The sequence below is a fragment of the Musa acuminata genome, chromosome BXJ2-3 (assembly GCF_036884655.1).
Source record: "Musa acuminata AAA Group cultivar baxijiao chromosome BXJ2-3, Cavendish_Baxijiao_AAA, whole genome shotgun sequence".
NCBI classification, from domain to species: domain Eukaryota; kingdom Viridiplantae; phylum Streptophyta; class Magnoliopsida; order Zingiberales; family Musaceae; genus Musa; species Musa acuminata.
In genome coordinates, this window is record NC_088340.1 from 5529563 (window position 1) to 5551426 (window position 21864).

The window sequence follows — 21864 nt, forward strand, 5'->3', positions numbered from 1 at the left end:
CCCTCTTGTGCGTAAACTTGTTTATGCCAGGTATTTGGCCTCAACTTTATAGGATTGACTTTGGCCTGCTAGCCCATGACAAGGATCTGTTCAAATTTCTGCTGATGCCTTTTTAATCTGGGATTACATAACGAATTGAATAACATTCTTGGATAAGCTGCTGATGACAATGTTGGTGATGGTGACTTATGATTTCTGCTTGGCGGCATTATTCACCCTTTTGAGTCTTAATTTTTAATAGTCATCTGTTCATTGGTTCAATATAAGTCACTTCCTCTTAACTTTTTATTGAAACTGTATTGTGATCATGTTGGTGTGTATTGTTTAAGGTATCATGGCAAGAGCAAGGCATTGATGTATGATGTTACAAAGATAATCTCTATGATAAAGGGAAAGCGTGGGGAACATCGCCTTTTTAGACTGGCTGAAAATTTATGCATGAATCTGATTCTCTCAATACGAGATTTTTTTCTGGTGAAGAAAGAAATAAAGGTTTAACCAACTTTGTTCAACTTACTGCTATTAATACCTTTAGATAAATGTTAATAAACCATATCTTTCCTTAGTAAGGCTGGTTCTTACAGGGTCCAACTGATTTCACTGAGACACTTAATAGGATTACAATAATTAGCTTAGCTATCACCATTAAGACACGTGGAGTTGCTGAGGTTGAACACACGCTTTACCTTCAGCCCTTGCTCGAACAGATTATGGCCACTAGTCAACATACATGGTCCCAGAAGACTTTACGTTATTTCCCTCCAACTATTCGAGAATTTTTGATGGGAAGGATGGACAAAAGGGGACATACTATCCAAGCATGGCAACAGGTATGCTATTTCATCTTGAATTTTCCCTTGTTTGTTTGGGTTTTTTTTTGTGCACCTGAGTTTCATTTCTGATTTTTATTAGCCATCTGCGTGTATTTAAATTGAATTTTATTACATATTTTAGACTTTTAATGAACTATTGGTATATTGTTAAATTGAAATAAGGAATGACAATTTTTGATAATTCTGTTATCATTCAATTGTTCTCGAGTTGATCCATTCAATGGTTCAAAATGTAACAATATGGCAAAAGAATTGGATCCCATGATCCCAGTTAAGTATTTGTTGGGTCCCTTAGGCACTATTGTACCTAAAATAGCAAATTTCTATTCATATTACCACTTAATAACTTATAATCAGATATTGTTAAAGAAATATTTGCTACTAGACAATTTTATGACTTGAAAAATCGATTTCAGTAACGATGGTCTTTTGTTATTGATAATCACACCTTCAAGGTATATATCTTTACATCTGGATAGATTATCTGGGAAGGTAAGCGACAAAACTATATAATTTGATGAGGTCAAAATGTAATTCGTTGAGATAAAAGTTGTTGTACGAACTTGATACTTAAATCAAGTCAAAATCTTGATGTCTAGGTGCTTGAGTAAAGACTGGAGTTATACAATTTTTAACATTTGGTGAAAAAGCTTTCACTCTGCATTGTTCATAATCCATTTATGAAGTAAAATTATCCACAATGGTATTTAGGGTAAGATTAACCTGGTTAAGGGAATTTTAGGAGGCACATGGGTAGGTGCAGGCAGGAAATCTGGTGGTATGATGGTGGCCAGGCCCCTCTAGAGTTGAAAACATCCATTCTAACTACCCCTTTGCTGGGCTTATTTTGAAGGCAACGAGCAACAGATCTTGCTTAGGCACCTAAGCAAGTGACCATGACTATAGTATCTCCAAGATGAAATGAGATAAAAATTTAGATGCTAGAATTGCTCTTTGAGGAGCTTTATCTGTTCTAAAATTTTCTGTTGGGAAGAATTAATTTTGCTAATCTCTGGAGAAAGCCTTATACATGGAAATTTCCATGGTTATTAAGTTACGGTTCAGCCCACTTAAAACTAAAATAATGATACAGAGAATTCCAGCTTTGCAAATATACTCATTGAAGTAGAAAGGTTGAAAAAGAAAACTGATAGTAGTTCTCGTAGAATATGTTGGTTGTTGGAGTGAAACATAAACCTTGATCATCTACTGGTCTACCTTAGATAAGGAATTTATGATGTACCAATGAACATATTCTGCCATGTAGAAAGATCCTATATACATAAAGTTCTTTTAGGTTAATTTAGCTCTTATTCCAATAAAAAATTGACTCTATGTATGTTGCAATTCCATGTTCTTATCAAACAAATATTTATATCCCCATATAAATTATTTGGAAAGAACATCCAAAAATCAATGATTACTTTAAAATGAGCTGGAATACAAAATCCTGTTGATGGAACTAGTACAAATGCAATATTATAGTAAAAAGGATGAGCTAATGTTTTAATGAAATGTGTATGGATATACAATAGTCATTTCATTATATTTGGTTACTGGAAGTCAAATTATTGTTTGAGTTAAATGCTCTTTTCGTTATCTTGTGATTCTGATTTGTTATTACCTTTTATTTTACATCAGGCAGAGTCTACAGTTATCAATCAATGCACTCAGCTTCTCTCACCCTCTGCTGATCCTACTTATGTTACGACTTACCTTGGTCATAGCTTTCCTCAGCATCGTCAGTATCTCTGTGCTGGGGCTTGGATGCTTATGAATGGTCAGCCAGAGAGCATCAATAGTACCAATCTCGTGCGATCCAATTTCATCTTTCTATAATAATTATTTATACATGCTCGTCTATATTTTCCTACTTGGAACTCAAATCTGTTTGGATACAGGGACGTGTCTTGAGAGAACTGTCACCTGAAGAAGTGACATCTAATATATACACAATGGTGGATGTGCTTCTTCATCATATACAGATCGAGTTGAAACATGGACATCCTGCACAGGTTCACTCTTTTTATAAATAAAAAATCATCTGCTTTTCAAAATTTTGATAATGTGTAATCATGTTTGTTGGGATCTAAATCTGCTGCAGGATCTTCTATCGAAAGCAATTGCAAATTTTTCCTTTTTTATTTGGACACACGAGCTACTTCCTTTGGACATTCTACTTCTAGCTCTTATTGACCGAGATGATGACCCTTATGCTCTGCGCATTGTGGTATGTTTCCTGGAATACTTCTTGTTTATGTTATTAAATTGAAGATCATGACATGATTGCCTTGATAAATGAAGAAATTTGTTAGTAAATGAAACTTTAATATAGGATTTATTTTTTGCGATATATTTTTGAATTATAACATGTAATGAAATCTCACCATCTAGAGTAAAATGGCCAAAAATGATCTTGGTTGACCATCAATCCCCATTTCATTATATCATAATTCTTGGTCCATGTTAGGGGCGGCAAGTCTTAATGCAAGCAATCAACCTGACGATCCAGACTGAACATAAGATTATCCAGATCACATTGAATTTGTTAAGTTCATGAATGATTGTCCAGGTTCAAGTTGTGTCTGGATGTGACCAACGAAATTGACTTCATAGGTGATCAATTGAATGTGTAAGGGTGTCTTATTTTTCTTGTGTTATTCAAAGCATGTTTGGTTCATCCCCTAATTTAATCAGATGACATTAACTGATAGGTTAATCATGTCTAGGGTGTTCAATTTGAATTTGTATGGGCTGGTCAAGTCAGTCAAAGCTTCACTTTTCCTGTTATTATACTGATATGCATGCTGGATTAGGTTTAAACCTCAAGATACTTATTTATCATTTTTGGTTAAGAGTTATATCCTACATTTTGCATCTCAGCTTGATACAAAGGTGACAAACAAGATTGATCTGACCCAATCCCTCCTTAGCCCATACAAAAACTGTACATGCTCTTGGGCAATAGGGTCAATCTTTAATTTATCCTATAATAAATCAGTTCAGTTAACATTTGAGTACGCAGTATTCATCTTTTAACATTACATGTCAGTTTCAATCTACTATCGATCTTCTTAACTTGAGAATAGAAATTTTGCTTAATGCTAATGGCAGGGAGGAGAGAACATGGACAGATTTGGTCAAATTGGGAAAATATGCTTCTAGCCTTCTAGTACACCTAGATGATGGGGAAGATATGGTAGTAGTCAAGCTTTAATCTTAAATGATAGGATTCTTGCTTCTAAGATATGGGTTCACTCAGACATGTTATAGCATCATCATACAATTATTTACGCATGTTAATCTGTGATGTGGAACATTGGATTGTGATGTTCTGTAGATACAGTTATTTATACTTCACTCCACCTTTTCCTCCTCATCTGTTGGTCTTCCTTCCTTCTTCCTCCTCCCCTCTTGTCTTCCCCTTTCTCTTGGTTCGGATGATAATTCATACCGAATGTTGGGATGTCAATCCATATCTGAATTGTACTAGAAAATAGATAAAAACATTTAGATTTATTAACTCTGATTCAGGAACATTAAAATAATTGGAAATGAATTCAAGAATAAATTAAGTCATCCGAGCCAGACTTGATAATGCTTGACTATTTCTCCAGATGACAGGAAAACTCTCCTTTAGCAAAAGGAATTACTTAATCTCCTAATAGCCCAACCAAATACTTAGTGCAATAAAAAAACCCAAATCAAAACTATCAATTGAAAATCATACTCCAATCTATCATGCTTCTTGGTCATGCATTTTTAAAGTCCCATACATGCAACTGTTTTGTGATTTTTGTTTGACGTGAAGGCCACTTATCAGGTACATTTTCCTAAATGATTTTGTAATTTATTTGACTCAGATAAATCTGCTTGACAAGCCTGAGCTTCAGCAAAGGATTAGAGTGTTCTGCACCAATCATTCTTCTGAACATTGGGCCCATAATCAACCTCCAAAAAGAGTTGAACTTCAAAAAGCTCTTGGAAACCATCTTTCCTGGAAGGATCGGTAAGACTTACTCTAGAGGAAGTTCCGGTGCTTGCATACTTCATAGGTCAATTTTCTAAATTTAGTCTTCTGATTGATATATTTATGTGAGTGTGAGGTTCTTATTTTCCAAAATTGAAGGGATATTTTCACAAATTAAACCTTTTTGAATATCCCATTACCGACTTCTTTGGGCCTGTTCTAGACCCAAGTATTGGAGCAGAGAGAGGTAGGCCACTGTCAATATGGATAATTTGGTATGAGTTGTTAGGTTTAGTCATTATACTGGCATTTTCTAATTATTTGAGGATTGCTGCTGCATACTACAGTACGAATTTCACTACATTGGTTTCCTTTCTTCTGCGTATATCGTTTGCCATAAAACTTAAGAATACCACACTTGCTAAATCCCTGCTCTGCTTTTATGAACATCATAAGTATGTTTCTTTTGAAACCCAGATGCTGTGCCATCAATTTATATCCTTGGCTTTGCATACACCAAGTTAACCGGTTCAGCTTAAGTTGGCGTTCTGTCACTGACTTAGTTGGTTTTGCCTAAATCGTGCGGCACCCTTGCATGTCCGTCCGCAAAGGTCAACATCCCTGAAACCTCCCATGGTCTCTCAGGACCTACAAAAAAGAAAATGGGTTAGAGAAAGCGCCTCACTCGGGATCCACAAGCAAACATTTCCGAAAACACTTCATAGTTAATGCAAATTACAAACACACTTTACAAGCTCTGAATGGTTGCACAACAAAGGGTCAAAATGGTCCACTACAGACCGAATATCTTTCACAAGTATTCACATGACACAACCTTTATTTACAAGCCTAAAACGGCCACCAAACCCAACTAAAATGGGGTAGTTAAGTCTTCGACTGTCCCTTTACATGCTGTGCAAAGCAGGAACAAACCAAAAGATACGGACATACACAAGCATTACATCAAACATCCTGTTTAGAATTTTGTCCGTGACAGTTCGTTGCCTTTCTTTTATATGAATTGGATGATAATAGCTGTACAATTATTAAACTTTTCTAATGCTTTTTGGCTAATATTTACTTCAAAACCTCATTTAAGCTCATGTCTCAATTGAAGATCTTTATGAAATGAGTTTGTTCAGCATTATTCTGAGCTTCTTTGGATATTGCCATATATCACATGGACCAAGACCATATTGGTGGTAATATTTGGGTCCATTAATGATTAAATGCGTTTAATAAATACTTGTAGTGTCTTTTCCATGTTGTTTCATATCGAAGCATAAGCCAACTCTTGGGTAATGATGTGATAATATGTCAAATGATTGACATGATTACATCCAGAAATGAATCTTATTCTAATTATTTACATCAAAGATTGCTCAATATCAACAAATACAGTTATTAGACCTCTAGATGGTGAATGAAAGGGCGAAATATTTGTTAGATGAACAGTGTGTATGTTAACTGGGAATAACCATGTTTGTTTATCTGACCTCTTGTTTAGCAAGCTCCATCTTATGAGCATCAATTTGGCACTTTAGCACTTTATATGGGTCTTTGTGATGGAAGGGGGCAAGCCTGCTATGCATAGTAGTTTTTCAGATGCACCTGCACTGTATAACTCCCAGTTTGGACATTTCTTTATCCCTACACTAATTCACAGATCTCCTTGTTCTTGTTGTAAATGATTTTTTCTTTTGTTCATGTTAGTTTAGACTCAGTTCCACTACAGCAGCTTCTAACTAGAAGGGACATGTCTTTCAAAAAGATGCTAATGTAAAATGATTCCTTTGACTATGTTATCACCCATAACATAGTCAAAATCAATGGATACTTTTGAGACATGTGTAAATGGGAAGAGGGTAGATGCTTCGTGCACGAGCTCCATTATTAGACAATACTGAGGGAAGATAGGCACTTACCTAACTTGTATAGTATCTAAGATCTTGTCTAATACTGGGATGAGAATACGTTAAAGTTTAGTGCATTACTAGGATACCATGTGGGTCCAAATCAGAGAATAATTGGATTAGTGAGAATTCTATCCCATATATGTTGCACGAACTCCATGGACAAATGAAGATATTAAAAAAAAATTTCAATTTGTTCCTTACTATCACTTTGTCTTGTGGAGACCATTATAGTGGTTTCAATAGTTACAAAAAAGTTTTGTGCTACAAATTGGAAAAAAGTTGAGAAGATAATTTTTAGCTAATAGTACCCATCATGACATCATTCGAATATAAATAGCATCATTTGTGATCTTAGTTGTGTACTTCCCATAATTCTAGGCTGAAACTGAAGTTTTAAATAATAGTTTTATGTCTGAGTAAAATGTAGGGAATTGGTGATCTATAGATCACCAATGTAAATCAATTATTCTGAAGAAGTTAAAGTTTTCTCAAACACATTTACTATATAATACTAGGTTGTAGTTGCAAAAGTCTTATGTGCATAAAGATTTATCTAAGGGGCACATTCCGATTGGTTTATGCATCTGATCGTTATCTCCTAGTTGAGATTCTGTGGTAATGATTGAGATACAAATATTGTATGGGTATCCATGTCAAGTGAATAAGGTCGTAGAAAAATAATAGATTCTATGTTAATCAAGGATCAATGGAGTTATTTGGGGTCTTAGATTGTGATAAAGAGGTGCACACTGTGGGTGATCATGTAGCTCTGCATCATAGAAGGTTGTAAAGGATGGTGTTCAATGGTAGTTCTTTAGGAAGATGATAGCTTTTGCTTCTGATATAAAGAACCTATTTCGTGGAACAAAGGTAATAGGTGCATGTTTGCCTGAATTAGTAAATAGTATTATAGTTATGGGAAAACCTTGGTATCTCATCTTTTGCACTATGGATGCCTTGAAAATCATTGAACAATGTAGTGTAAAAGCCGAAGAAATGTAGACTTGTCTAGGTATTTTTACTTTAGGTAGTGCCATCATATTCACGGGCCCTTCATTCTTTGATTGAATCCGATGAAGCTTCAAGGATGAGGAGCTAAATGATTAAACTGTCTTTATGATAGCAGACAGAAAGACTATTTATCCTTTGATGCATTGCATTGTGAATAGTAAATTAAAGATATGAATATTTAAGTAGAACTATTGACAGGCTACATGGTGTCCCAGCTACGTAATGTATGGAACTTTAGTGGAAAAGAGAAGTCACTACATAGAAATTGGAAGCCCTCAAGTTAGCATGTCCGCTTCAATAATTTGTTGAATATTTTGAAAGCATGCTGAATTTCTGAGAGGTATGAGGGCATTTCCAGTTAGTGTTGATCCATGAAGGATTCACATAAGAGGTTAGGTCAAGTGACATTTCTTTGTATAGTTAAAAAAATTGAAGGTCTATATGATTGGATTGGAAACATTGGAAACTGGACCATTCACAGTTCTGGTCCGCTTCCTAGATAATTAAAAAAAAAAAAACTGAATGAACTGGCTGACATAACTAGTTTTTTGGATAATCCATATGATAGGTCAAGTCAAATAGAATCAGCCTGCTTTTGTATCATTTTCAAAGCTACTTTGAATTTCTGCATTTAAATCTTCTTATTATTTGTTTTCAGTGTATTTAAGTCAATCTAAAATTAGGATTGAGGGGAGAAAGGAAGTGCTCTTGTCCAGGAGCCAATTGGCCTTTCTCTTTCCTCATATGGTCATGACTCTCCATCCATCCCTTCCTTCCCCGCTACCCCTCTCCCTCTAGCACTCCCCCTCCGGCTACCATTCTCTCCACCTGCCCTTCTCTTTCACCCTTTTCTCCTGTGCACCTCTTCGTCCCACCAACCCTCTCCCTCCAAACACCCCTCCCTCTGATCTTCACACACATTGTACTCTAGTCACTTATCTACCCATGGTTGCTTCTCTCCCTTCGGCAAGGTCTTTCTCTAATTTGGATTTTTTAATTTGGTTAAAGGTCATACTTATATTTGTTTATGCTATCTTTTATCTTATTTTATAATTTTATTGCTTTAGATTTTAAAAAATATTTTATAATGCTACATATATATCTTATATATTTTTTTAGTCAAACATTCGGTCCGACCAATTGGTCTATTGGTCCAACTAGTGACCCAGTATCCTGAGGCTCAATTGAATTGTTTTTGGGTTATGCTTCTTTGCATTTTAGGACTAGAATGAAAACAGTAACATCAACAACACAAGCTAGGTTTGTGGTGGTATGTTGTTACGAAATGTCCAAGATAGTGATTTAAAAAGGCGCTCGAGCGAGGCGAGGCGAGGCGAGGCCCGAGCGCCTCGCTAAACTTCCAGGCGGTGCGCTTCAAAGAGCGTCGCCTAGGCGCTCACCTGAGCTCAGGCGCTGGGCGCTTCGGGCGAGCGCCTGTGTTAAACCAGGCGACCGAACCAAGATTTTAGGTTTGGTTCGGTCTCCAGTGGTTAGTTGGTTCAATCGAACCAACTAAAATCGATATCAGTTGTCGCTGCCCAACCCTAACCGGCTAACCCTACTCGTTTCCGCTGCCGCTTCCGCGCTCGCTACTCATCGTTGTCACTGCTCGCAACCGCTACCGCTGTCGCCGCTCCCGTTGCTCGCCGCTGCCGTTTCTCGCCACTGTTGCTACTCGCCGTTGCTGCTGTCGCCGCTCTCGCTCCTACTGCCGCTGCCTCCTTACACTCCCGCTACCGTTGCCTCCTTACACTCCTGCTACCGTTGCCTCCTTACACTCCCACTCCGGCTCCCGCTGCCGTTGCTGCTGCCGCTTCCTTTTTTCTCAATCAGCAGACACAACACTCCCTCACACTTCCTTCTCCTTCTGTATACTGCAACATTGTTGTATACTGTTAACAATATACTGTTAACAGTATACAATATACTATTAACAGTATAACAGTATAGTGTATACTGTTAATATTGTTAGGTTTTGAATTTTGAAACTTTTTGTTAATGTGACATTGTGATTTTTTATCTTAGATTTTCTTAATTTAATAGCATATTTTTATTTAAAATTTTAAATAATTATATTTATTAATTATATTATATATTTTTATATTTTAGCGTCTCGCTTCGCTCGGGCAAGCGCTTGGGTGAGCGCCTAGCGCCTCGGGCGTTTTTGGACCTTGGCTCCTAACGCTTTTTAAATCACTGGTCCAAGAGCCTCAGCCTGATTACAGACAGGCAAATTTTGAGCTGAACCTACCATTTTATTTTGACTATGGATTGTGCTTACACATCTCAATCTCAAAGTCTTGTTACATCATAAGTTACTCCACTATGTGTCCACATCACCCATATCAAAATTGTGTTGAGTTGATTTCCTACAGGGGTAGAAAAAGAATGAGAACATTGGGTTAGTCACTTTTGACTTGTCATCAACTTTTCAAATGTACCTACAACAAGATATTTCTGTTCTACTAAATTTGATGGGTCGAATTGAATCTTTATAATCACATACATGATCATTGCAGGTACCCCACTTTCTTTGATGACATTGCCGCACGCTTAATCCCAGTTATTCCGCTTATAGTTTATAGGCTCATCGAGAATGATGGTACTGATATTGCTGACAGAGTTCTTAGTTCTTACACTCAACTTCTGGCTTTTCATCCTTTGAGGTTTTCATTTGTTAGAGACACTCTTGCATATTTTTATGGTCACCTTCCAAACAAGCTTGTTTTGCGAATACTAAAAGTACTTGATCTTTCAAAGGTACTTCACCTTTTCTTTTCAATATCAAACCTATTTTTACTTTTAATTTAGTGCTTTAATTGAAGCTAGATTTTTTTTCAGATTTCATTCTCAGAGTCTTTTCCTCAGTATATGGGTTCATCGAACTCTGTTGGCTGTCCTCCTCAAGAATATTTTGCAAACCTTCTACTAGGTCTTGTGAATAATGTCATACCCTCTTTAAATAGTAAAGCAAAGTCAGACTCCACAGGAGATCCTTGTAGCAATTTTGGGCGTCCAGCTGCAAATAGAAGCCAGGCAACTTCAATTAATTGTTCTGATGGTCAGAAAGCCTTCTATCAGAACCAAGATCCTGGGACATACACACAACTTGTCCTGGAAACAGCAGCTATTGAGATTCTTTCTCTCCCAGCATCAGCTTCTCAGGTAGTAGCTTCACTTATTCAGATTGTTGTCCACATACAGCCAACACTTATCCAGTCTGGCAATGGACTTCAAAGTATGTCCCATGGGCAAAATTCTGGTCTACCAACATCACCTTCTGGTGGAAGTCCTGAATCCATGAACACAAGCCGTTCAACTACTTCAACAACTTGGGTCAATGCCAACAATTTCGTTTCCAAAAGTGGCTACTCATGTCAACAGTTGTCTTGTCTAATGATACAAGCATGTGGGCTTTTGCTTGCCCAGCTCCCACCAGAATTTCATATGCAGTTGTATTCTGAAGCATCACGCATCATAAAAGATTGTTGGTGGCTTGTTGATAGTAAAAAGTCACTTAAAGAGCTGGACTCTGCTGTTGGCTATGCTTTGTTGGATTCTACATGGGCTTCTCAGGACAATACATCAACAGCCATAGGTATGTCTTGGGTTAAGTAGGCATTCCATTGATATTTAACATTTAAGATGTTTCATGTTGATTGATCGTGTTCATTCTTGATATCATTGATTAGTATATACCATTATGATTGCAAAGTGCTTGCCTTGGCCGTCCAACATAGACTAGCTATAACCTTCTTGCGTATCTTTCTAGTGGTGAAATAAGAAGCCAATCAAATGACGAATCAACCATCAAAGATGATCTCTTGAATTTTATTGTCGTGGAGATGATTGTAGTAGTTCTCAGTTCCTCATCTCATGTAAAGTTTCAGAAATGATATTAATGGGATTTGCTAATTTTTTGTCAGTCAATTGTTAGATGGTCGAAACTTCCCATCTCTATTAAAATCCATTTACTAGTATCGACCTATATATCAGGCATGGAATAGGCACCAATTAAATATAGAAAATTTAGCATGATATGAACCTTATCCAAGATTTCTAATCTCAGAGTGCCATGTATCTCCAGTAAAAAATGTCATATACATGCTGATCAACCTATGCTGGTCTGTGGAAACTTATGCTCTGTTGGAATGCTAGCTGGGCTCTATGAGAAGCTTGTGTTTGCATGTCCTTGGCGAGGAAATGAACCTGTGTCAACATCATGCTTGTACATTGAAAATGACCAAGACTGACGTCCATGACTTGGCTCTCCATATCAAATGATCTTTTATCATTTTTGGTCTATAATTAGAAATTAGCTTTTAGAATGTTGCAATTAGCTTCAAGACTTAAATGTAAATAATAATATCTCTAGTTTCTAGGCTTTGCAGGTCTGCTATTGTTCCTATTGGCTAATCCAAATTTGGCAAGCCTTCTTTAGATGTCATAACTGTGAAGTGATCAAAATCTTAATAGGCTGAAATCTTAGTTGCATAATTCACAAGATCAGTATTGGGATCATGGGTAGCTGGGGATCATACAATTGATATTGGTGGTATCACTTGGATTAATGGGATCAATGTCAACTGAAAAGTTAAAAAAAGATAAAAATAATAATTATTAAAATATGGAATATTAAAATAATACATGCTAAAAGACTATATTATCATCATTTTTCATAAAATAGCTATTTTTCGTAAAAATATATTGGTCTTGTAGAATGTAACAATGAAATTGATTCAGAATATTTATAAAAATAACTATTGTTTAAATTGTGAATCCTATGACACTTGGTGTGATGATGGCATTCCTACCTTATGAGGTTTCTTTTGCTTCATGTTTTTTCTCTTCTTCTCCTCTGCTTTCTTCTTTTTCTTGGTCTGAGGTCATCTAATAATTGACCAAAATTGGTCAACTCTGATTGAGTTTGATTGGTTCTAGTTTATTCCAACCAAATTCTAGTCATGAGGTCGAAAGTTCAACCGAATCACATCAATCTTTAATAAGATCAATATGGATCAGACATACCATATTGTGAGCAGGCAATATTGCAGACTATGCTTCATCAGTGGTCGCTTCACAATGTCATCTTTTTGCCCTTCTGTATCCTTTCTGCAACAATAGCATATAGCAAAATGGTAAAGTGTTTACTAACCCCCTGCAGATTGAGTCTCTAATCCATCCCGTTGGAATATTTCACCTATTGTCAATTATTCCAGGCACACTGGAAAACTTTGAGTGGCATGTATGCTCCATCTTATGGCCTGTAATACATGATCAACCTACAACTCTTTGCAGACTATCCCATGCCTTCCTAGCATCAAGGTTTTAAATACTGGATTGATTCAAATTTTGGCTACCGGTAGATCAGTATAGTACTACTATACCTGGCAGTATACTGAACTGCACCATCAGATATCAATGGAAAAAATAATAAAAAGTACATATCGACTGGACCAACCTATATGGTTTAATAGCAGTCTTTGGGCAAATTAATAAATATTGATTAATACTTATTGGTTGGTATGATATTTGAAACCTCCATAGCATTATATTTTGTGCCTCTTTAGCTTATTATGGAGGAGAAAGGATTTGAAATAAGTTATTATTGACATGAAAACATTATCAAGATGGTTGAGGCAATTTAACATTTTACTTGCTGCTTTTCTAGATTTTATGCCAGTTTATAGAAGGTGTTCGGAAGCCCCCATAGTTTAATTCCAGAGTCACAGATCGTTGTGTTCTGCATGTCTGACTCTTGGCAATATGGCTTTGACTTTGAGCATGGTGCTATAATTTCCCTGACCCATTCGTATAAACTTATGGTTTACATAGCACTACAAATTACCAGCAGAGGAACACATGCACCCTTGCCATGCAAACCCTGATATGATGTGGAGCCATGCTACAATTTTGCTTGTATTTGCTAAACAAATGTCTGGGACTTAACTCCTATGAAATACTTGCATTGATCCATATCTTTTTTCTTACACTGGACTATTTAAATCTTCTCAGCTGTTTAACTTTCTCTTTATTAACCCAATGTTACTTTTTACCTTTCTGTGTCTCAGGAAATATTGTGGCACTGCTGCATTCATTCTTTAGCAATCTTCCACATGAATGGCTAGAATCAACACATACAATAATTAAGCATCTTCGGCCATTGAATTCTGTTGCGATGCTAAGAATAGCTTTCCGCATAATGGGCCCTTTACTGCCTCGTCTTGCCTTTGCTCGTCCATTGTTCATGAAGGTACACATAGAATTATTTGTATGCACATTTGTGAATATATGTATTACTATTTTTGTGTTAAAAGTTGTGTTTTGTATCAAATCTACGAGGGACCATATTGGCATACCATATTAATCCAATTGACTATTAGAGTGGCACCAGTACTTGAAAATTCTTGGTTTTGTTACTTGTTAACATTTATAAATGCTTTAACAGTGTGCCACTCATTCTATTAAAAGATCTGATTGACAAACTACTTGTTTTGTGTTATCCTCATTACTATGTTAACAGTTGCATACTCGGATGCGATCACTGACTATTATTTCTATCTACAAAAAGGGGATTCTGCCGGTTAAGATGTCATTTTGACTTTCAACATTGCTTTAGTCTTTATGACCTCTTAGACAAATTGGAAAACTATATAACGTATTATATGATGCAGGCACTCTTTTCCATATCTTGTTCTGTTTAATCTATAATGTCCATTGAAGTTCTTATAATTGGATGATACTTGTCCTTTGTCGACCCTAACATGGACCACTTATATCTTGTTCCGTAGACACTAGCTCTGTTATTCAATGTGATGGCTGATGTGTTTGGAAAGAATTCACAGCCTGCAGTTCATGCTGAAGCATCAGATATAAGGGACCTTATTGACTTTCTGTAAGTTGTATACATGATCTCTGATTTGTATGTCAACATATATGGATTATATTTGCATGTGAATTATAATCTCTTGTTCTTCTAACATTTTGTGAAATCAGGCACCATGCTGTCATGTATGAAGGACAAGGGGGACCTGTGCAGAACACCAGTAAACCCAGAGTGGAGAGCTTGACCTTGTGCGGCAAAGTCATGGAACTTTTGAGACCGGATGTTCAGCATCTTCTTTCACACTTGAAGACTGATCAGAACTCCTCCATTTATGCAGCAACCCATCCAAAGCTAGTAGTACAAAATCCAACGCAAACAAATTTATGATCGGTGAGATAATCGAGTTTAATCTTTTCAGATTTTTAAGATACATAGATTGTTTAACTACTAGCGATGGAAAAGGCATTGATTAACTGGAATTTTAGAACTGTAGAGCTCCTTGAATGGTTCTTTTTTATTGCTAGTTCTTCCCTGATCACGGTATCATCCACCTCTATCAGTAAGGTATGTAAAGGGATTTATTTTTGTGCTATTAACTCAGTGGTGACAAAAAGCTTAAAATAGTCTATGTCCTGTTAGATCGATACTGTACGGCGTATAAATGGGATATTGATGTGTATTGTTAATAAAGATGGATGTCAGTGTATTAATATCGTGCTGTGTTTCAATGCTGTGATTTGGTTGAATCAACTCATTGATTGGTACGACCTTGATTTGATTACCATCTCGCTTCGTTGTTTGTAAAAGCGATCCTGAAAAAGGAAACAACAGTTGAAGTAACCATGTGCATCGACCTGCAAAAAGGTTTCTTCATAACGCAGTCATGTGGCGGTTTTGTTGTGTATGTTAATGTGCAGGATGGAGACTGTACCTCAAAATCATGTTGTTGGAAAAATGTATTCGAGTTGGAACCAAAGAGACTACTCTTTCTCTTCTCTTCGAAGCAAGAAAGTAGAATTAATTCAAACCCTAATCTGTTCCTGCCGCTATAATTTTGTTAGCTTCAGTTAGCGGAATCTTCATCGTCGTCGCTGTGGCACGCCGAGCCTAAGCTCGAGTTGGGCCTAACCCAGACTTGATGTGGTCAGGGTCATAGGTCCCGTTCGGCTTTGAGATGCGTGTTTGATGCTTTGAAATTTGTGATCTTCTCATCGGTGTCTCATGACGAACCTTAGCTTTCAGATTCGCGACGTGATGATTTATTTAGTTGTAGCTTGTGCTCTTATCACAACTCGCTAATCCAAACATGTATCGGTGCTTTGACTTAAACCCTTTCTCGGCCAAATTCCGCCGCCGGTAATCATTTCCCACTCTCGCAGTAAGTGTTCCTCCTCTCCACTCCGCTGCGGCTGCGGCTGTTGGATGGATGTAGGACCTCCGGTGTGGCAGTTTCCGGCTGGCGGGTGACTGATGGCCTGAAAACTCCTCCCTTCCTTTCTCTATTTGGACTCTGCTTTTATACAACACTTTCCACGGCTTCTTAGTTTGGAGCCAATTTCTGTCGTTCTACACTTGGAAACCCAAACACAGTTGGTTGATTACTAGCCGGTGGTATACCATATTAGGGATTGCTTAGTGCGGTAGCAGATGCCCAAATTAATGGAAATGTGATTTACCAATGAGTTTCAAATATTCTGATAGGTTGCTTTGCTTATAGTGGTCACCTTTAATGGTTGTGTTCCGATTTACTTTCTCCGAACAGGGTAGTCATGGACTTTCCTGCTCTAGCAATCAAACTAGGATTATATGACTCTGATAGTTGCTTTTACTTATAGTGGTCACCTTTAATGGCGATTGCAGGAAAGTAGATATTCTGATAGTTTTCTTTTCTCGGTCAAATTCTTCTGCCGGAATCCTCCGGGCAGCCATAGTGCTCCTCGGTAGTGACCATGACCAATGGTTTTATTGCAATGTTCATTACCATTGAAATGTTAATTTGGCTTCCTTCATATGATTTTAGTTCTGCTTCTTGATATATTTTTTTATCATCGAGTCTTCACAAATAACATTATTCTTAGACCTTTGATTTGATAACTAAATCCTTGAATGTCTGATTTGTATTCTTCATTCTAACTGCTGTGTCATTTGTATTTGCTTATATTCTTTATTTCTTGGACTGGTTTTAAAGTGTGAAGTCTTCCGTTGTCAATTTCCTCGATCCAATCCCTTCTACTCTGATGAACCACCAAGACATTATGGCACTGACAAACCATTGAGTGTTGGAGGTAATTGAATTTATCTAATATAATTGTTTGAGAAAATAAGGATCATATTCCTCTGTTGAACTGTCAAGTATTGCTAAAAATAGCTTCGCTAGATGAGATTTTCATTTCTTAAATTACTCCAAACAAGTGAACTCTTCTAGATTGAATATTTATATAAGTATATAGGCGATGACCTGATTCAAAGGGATCTATTGCCCTTGAACAAAAAAAAAAAAAAAACTTTTTGTGAAACCTTAAGAGGAAAAAAAGACTATATTGGATTATTTTATGGACAAGCAGCCTATTATTCTAGAACAGTTCAGTGATCACAAGATCAACAAGGATCCTGTGTTAGCGTTAAGGAACTCTACTTAACGAATTCTCCTTAATGGTTTTGAAACCATGTTCAGATCATCATGTGTGAACGTTTTTATCTGCCAATGCAACTATGGTAATAAAGATGTTCCCTCATATCTAGAATGTTGCTTGGTTGTAGGGAGACTTTTCAACTGATGAAAACTATTCCAGCTAGTAAGGAACCTTAATTATTGCAGAAGGTCTAACAAGAATAAAGCAATTGTTGATTATAAGGAATAGCAGCAAACAAGATCATTATAGATATAATCTTCTACCTTTGTTGGATTCTTTTGTTTTTATAGATATAGCTGATTATATTGAAAAATTCATAACCTTGACATAGTCAATCAAATAACTCATATAAAATTCATTTTCACATTATTTCTAAGTAATTTCGGCTTGTAAAAAAATTTCAATGCATATAACATTCTTAAGGCTTGCATTTCAAAGTTGAAATTCATAGATATCTTGAAAATGAAATAAATAAAGAATTAAGTTTATTTTATCACTGGATAAAATCCAATTGGTAAATATCTAGAGACAGCAGAGTAAGAACAAAAAAGCAAGGGTAGATCCAATCCCTTTGACGTGATCTTGATGATTTTGTGCCCATTCCTGGTCCTACTGACCTTACACCTGTCCTGCCTGTATTGCGACCCCTATATTTCAGCTTATCTTATATCATTGGCTTTCTTGAAAGTATGGTTTGCAGTACCGGTCCGTACCGCCCGGTACGGGCGGTATGTACCGGTCCGACAGGCTTCCGGTACGTGGACCGCCTGTTACCGGTCCGGTACTGCTACACTATCACTATGATCAAGAAGTGATCCTTTGTTTCTGAAAATCATGCGATAAAAACTGAAGGATTTCTGTATATTGAACAGATACTGTCGAGATCTGATGGCAAAACCACTGTGGCCTTTGCCTTTGTCGATTGGTTACCCCACCATAGCCAATATTAAAAAATGCAACTACTGCAATGGTCCTTTATGCTATGAATTTCAGGTTTGATATGAATCTGTGCTTTTCTCTCTAAATCTTATTAGCTATTGCTTATTTCAGATAAATATGCAAACATTATTTAATTAAATTGTCATGAAAATTTCATATTGTTAAGTAACATGGTACTCAATACTCAAATAGTATTCCAAATTTTTAAGAAATGACTGAAAAGTAAGATGAACAACATTTACTGGTTGATTAGCAGAAGAATCAACCTGTTCTGATAGATCAAATGGGTAAGAATTGGAACCGAATGATCTATCTATAAAGTGGAGGCGAATATATGCTTCTAAGCATTTTGAGGTGGTGCATGTTTCTCCATTTGTTCAGCTGAGATATCACTCCTATGCTTGTTTATGTATAATGAAGGAATTTGAGATTGTTGTCATCTTTCTTGTATCACACATCTATATATCAGGAAGTTAATTTCTTTTGAAATTGTTCCATTTGCAGATCATGCCTCAGTTACTTTATTACTTCGGTGTTAGAAATGATCCCGACTCTCTTGATTGGGGAACCATTGCTGTGTATTCGTGTTTAGCCTCATGCGAATCAAAGAGGAATTCACATGGGTTCAGTAATATCCTAGCACACCAATGACTTGAGGGTGCTCCGACATATATACCCTCTATGATTAGAATTCCAGGTTCGATGAACTTGTTTACTTCCATGTCCTAATAGATGACTCTTTTCCTTATATATGTTTTATAGGATTAAGTGAGTATGGAATTAGAGTCGAAGTATGGCAACTGATATCAAACTATCTGAGAAGATACTTAGCATTACACTAGTTGGTTCACCGCTCATCAATAGATTTTGGAAAGAGACACTAGGTGCTGCATCATAGGGTCAAGCCTTGCATGGCGATTCGACACCACAAATAGGGTGTAAGACCCATTCAAGCTAATTTGAGTTTGTAAAATACCATAGAGAGTAACCATCCATCATAACGCGATTAAAATATAACTAGCATTCATGATACAGTCATGATATTATTTTTGCTTCTATTCTCAAATGAGAAGGTGTTAATTTCAAGGTTAATTCACACAGTTGGTAGAGTTGGTAGATTGTTATTTTTCTCAAAATTTTGCCTCCTAGCTTGATAATTGTAGTTGTTCTTGCTTCATGTTTTGGTAAGCCAAAGATCTTTAGGTATGACTGCTCAGTTTCTCATATTCTTGACTTGTCATCCTTATGAGGTTGTTGTCAAGGGAGAGTGGGACTGAAAGGCTTCCTCCCTCTGTTTTTGCTTCTGAATCATGTTCAAGATTAGACGTGCAATTCACATGCTTCTTTGTCAAGTTTATTGTGTCAAAATATGGTTGCTTTGCAGTGCCACAGCATTTTCGAATTTATAGTACAATACATTAATCTTAATCTTCTTACTTGTTCTTGTATATCAACATATCAGATACCTTTTTTTTTCTTTTCGGCCAAAGTAAAAATTCAGAAACATCCTATCGAATCTTTGTTTTCTGGATTATGGAGAGAATGTCACGATGAGGATATCTTTGTTTAGCCTTCTTTTCCGTCTCAAGATATATCACCATGTCCTCAATTCTTCTGTATTTTTCTCGAGTTGTGTCTATGTAACACCCCGAAAGTGGACAAGATTAAGATTAGCTTATAAGGATCTGATAAGTGTACTACTATCAACTTCAGCTTAAGCATTTTGATCAGTGAATTAGACTAAACGAAGTTAATAGGCTAGTTAGCTCATCAGGCTCGAGTCTTAATAGTCTACGAACACAGTGAATTTTGCGATCATTTCTTTATATCAATATTTCCTGTCAAGCAGAAACTCTAAGATGAGATCTTTCAGTATTCCAGACTGCATAGGCATAATGATGATATATGGAATAGGAATTTTTTGTTTATTATGTTTCTTGTTTATCATATTTTCTGGCATATGACATGTCATTAGATACAAATATATTATTATTATTATTATTATTATTATTATTATTATTATTATTATTATTATTATTAATGTGAGCGATGTCAACTATTAAGTATCGATACATGATTTGATGTGAAAAGCACCATCGACTGCTAATCCTGTCAACGAAAGCCGTTTCAAATACTGACCCGAAGACGTGCATATTTATTGCAGCAATCGCCTTCCAATTTATTGCACCCGTCACCGAACCTGAAAGCTCAAACTACTGCCGGCCGCCGGCACCCGACGTCGACGCCACCGGCTCCGCCACACCCTCCTTGGGGCTGCATAACCCCACCGCGTGCCGCGCCCAAAACCCGCCCGCCGCCCTCGCCCTGGCCGCCCGCCTCCTCTCCTCCTCTGCCGCCGCAGCAGCTGCCGTCTCGCTCCGCTTCTCCTGACGGCTCCCGACGATGAGGCGGTCCAACTCCCTCCTGATCCACTCGATCTCGTAGGCGTCGAGCAGTGGTATGGCAGGCCTAGGCTCGGCCGTCGAGCTCTCACCAGCAGCAGCGCGGTCGTCTAGCAGGCGGCGAGACGGCCGCCAGGCCGCTTGTGCCTCGCCGCAGCCGGTGCGGTGATGGCACCGCGCCCGATCTGCCGCCTTCGCCAGTGGCAGCAGCTCCGGTGCAGGAGCCACCGACGAAGAAGACACTGCGCTTGTCCTTCGCGTCCCTCGTTCCATGTAACCAAAGCTTCACAGAGAGAGAGAGAGGTCTTAAGGTACGAAGAGAAGGATAGCTTTCGCTGGATCTTTGTTAGTTTTGCGTGCACCAAAAAGAAGAAGATGAAGTGTGTGCCGTGGGTCAAAAGAAAGACTTGCATATTTATTTGAGCCCTATCGCCTTTCTCTTTCCATGTGCTTATTGTTTTCTTTAAGAAGTTTCCTCTACAGTTGACTTTGACCAGAGAATAAAACATGTTTTAGTAGGATGCCGATGGAGATCAACATGCAAAGCAAAATTGGTATCGGACTTCCGTTCATACTATCGGCACATGCAAAGCTTTTATTATGATTTAAATATGCATGATGATACTACGAGACACAAACACATGATGAGATGTCGGTAAGGCTTTTATTATGATTTAGATATGCATGATACTATGATTCGATAGATTATCGGACCATTATTTACCGTCCGATCTAGACTTGATAGAACAATAGATGCGAGATATAGCACAAAATTAGCCAATCCATGAGCTGACCTATTTATATTTTTTAGAATATAACACCATATGTTTAGAGAATGATGATCTCTATTTTGTTATATGGGATACTAATAATAACTGATCTCGTTTCATGTCAACCAACCACTCCACCCCCAAAGACCTGCCTCGAAGAATGAAATAAGCATTGTTGATTAGGAATAATGTATGTATGTATATGAGAAACTTACCCACCAATATAACCCTCTTTATGCAAAATAAATATCAAATTTCTAATACTAAAAATGTCCCTAATATCTATATTCAAATCCAAATCATATTTGATATATTAAAATCTTTATCGATTAAACTAACACACACTAAGTCATATTCAACTAATATAACATCTCTTACACTAAGTCTAACATCTCTCATAATTTTTTTTCAAGATATGTAATACCGTAACGTATCGGTGTTTCGAGATTGACTCGGTACGGTACGATACTGACATACCGAGTGATACAACAGGACAAACCGAGCGATACACCCTTATATACCGAATAATTTTATATATTTTCTTCATAATGTAACACTATAGTA

General features: G+C 37.1%; 1 protein-coding gene and 1 long non-coding RNA gene across 3 annotated transcripts in view; both read left to right on the top strand.

Moving 5' to 3' along the window:
• LOC135607071 (mediator of RNA polymerase II transcription subunit 23-like) overlaps positions 1 to 15266 on the top strand; it is a 32377-nt gene extending 17111 nt beyond the window's left edge. The window contains exons 12-22 of the mRNA XM_065098564.1: positions 330 to 492; positions 585 to 830; positions 2475 to 2645; positions 2735 to 2848; positions 2938 to 3063; positions 4697 to 4842; positions 10250 to 10490; positions 10572 to 11328; positions 13802 to 13983; positions 14522 to 14625; positions 14727 to 15266. Coding sequence (XP_064954636.1) covers positions 330 to 492; positions 585 to 830; positions 2475 to 2645; positions 2735 to 2848; positions 2938 to 3063; positions 4697 to 4842; positions 10250 to 10490; positions 10572 to 11328; positions 13802 to 13983; positions 14522 to 14625; positions 14727 to 14943 — 2467 coding nt within the window. The 3' untranslated portion in view covers positions 14944 to 15266. The remainder of the gene's footprint in view (positions 1 to 329; positions 493 to 584; positions 831 to 2474; positions 2646 to 2734; positions 2849 to 2937; positions 3064 to 4696; positions 4843 to 10249; positions 10491 to 10571; positions 11329 to 13801; positions 13984 to 14521; positions 14626 to 14726) is intronic.
• A 594-nt stretch (positions 15267 to 15860) lies between these two features.
• LOC135607072 (uncharacterized) lies at positions 15861 to 21023 on the top strand. Of its 2 annotated transcripts, XR_010485069.1 has the most exons (4): positions 15861 to 16841; positions 18062 to 18182; positions 18633 to 18825; positions 20293 to 21023. It is a non-coding gene; the product is annotated as an uncharacterized LOC135607072 (long non-coding RNA). The 2 variants fall into 2 exon arrangements; XR_010485070.1 differs by lacking the exon at positions 18062 to 18182 and having other exon boundaries at positions 20293 to 21022.
• The last annotated feature ends 841 nt before the right edge of the window (positions 21024 to 21864 follow it).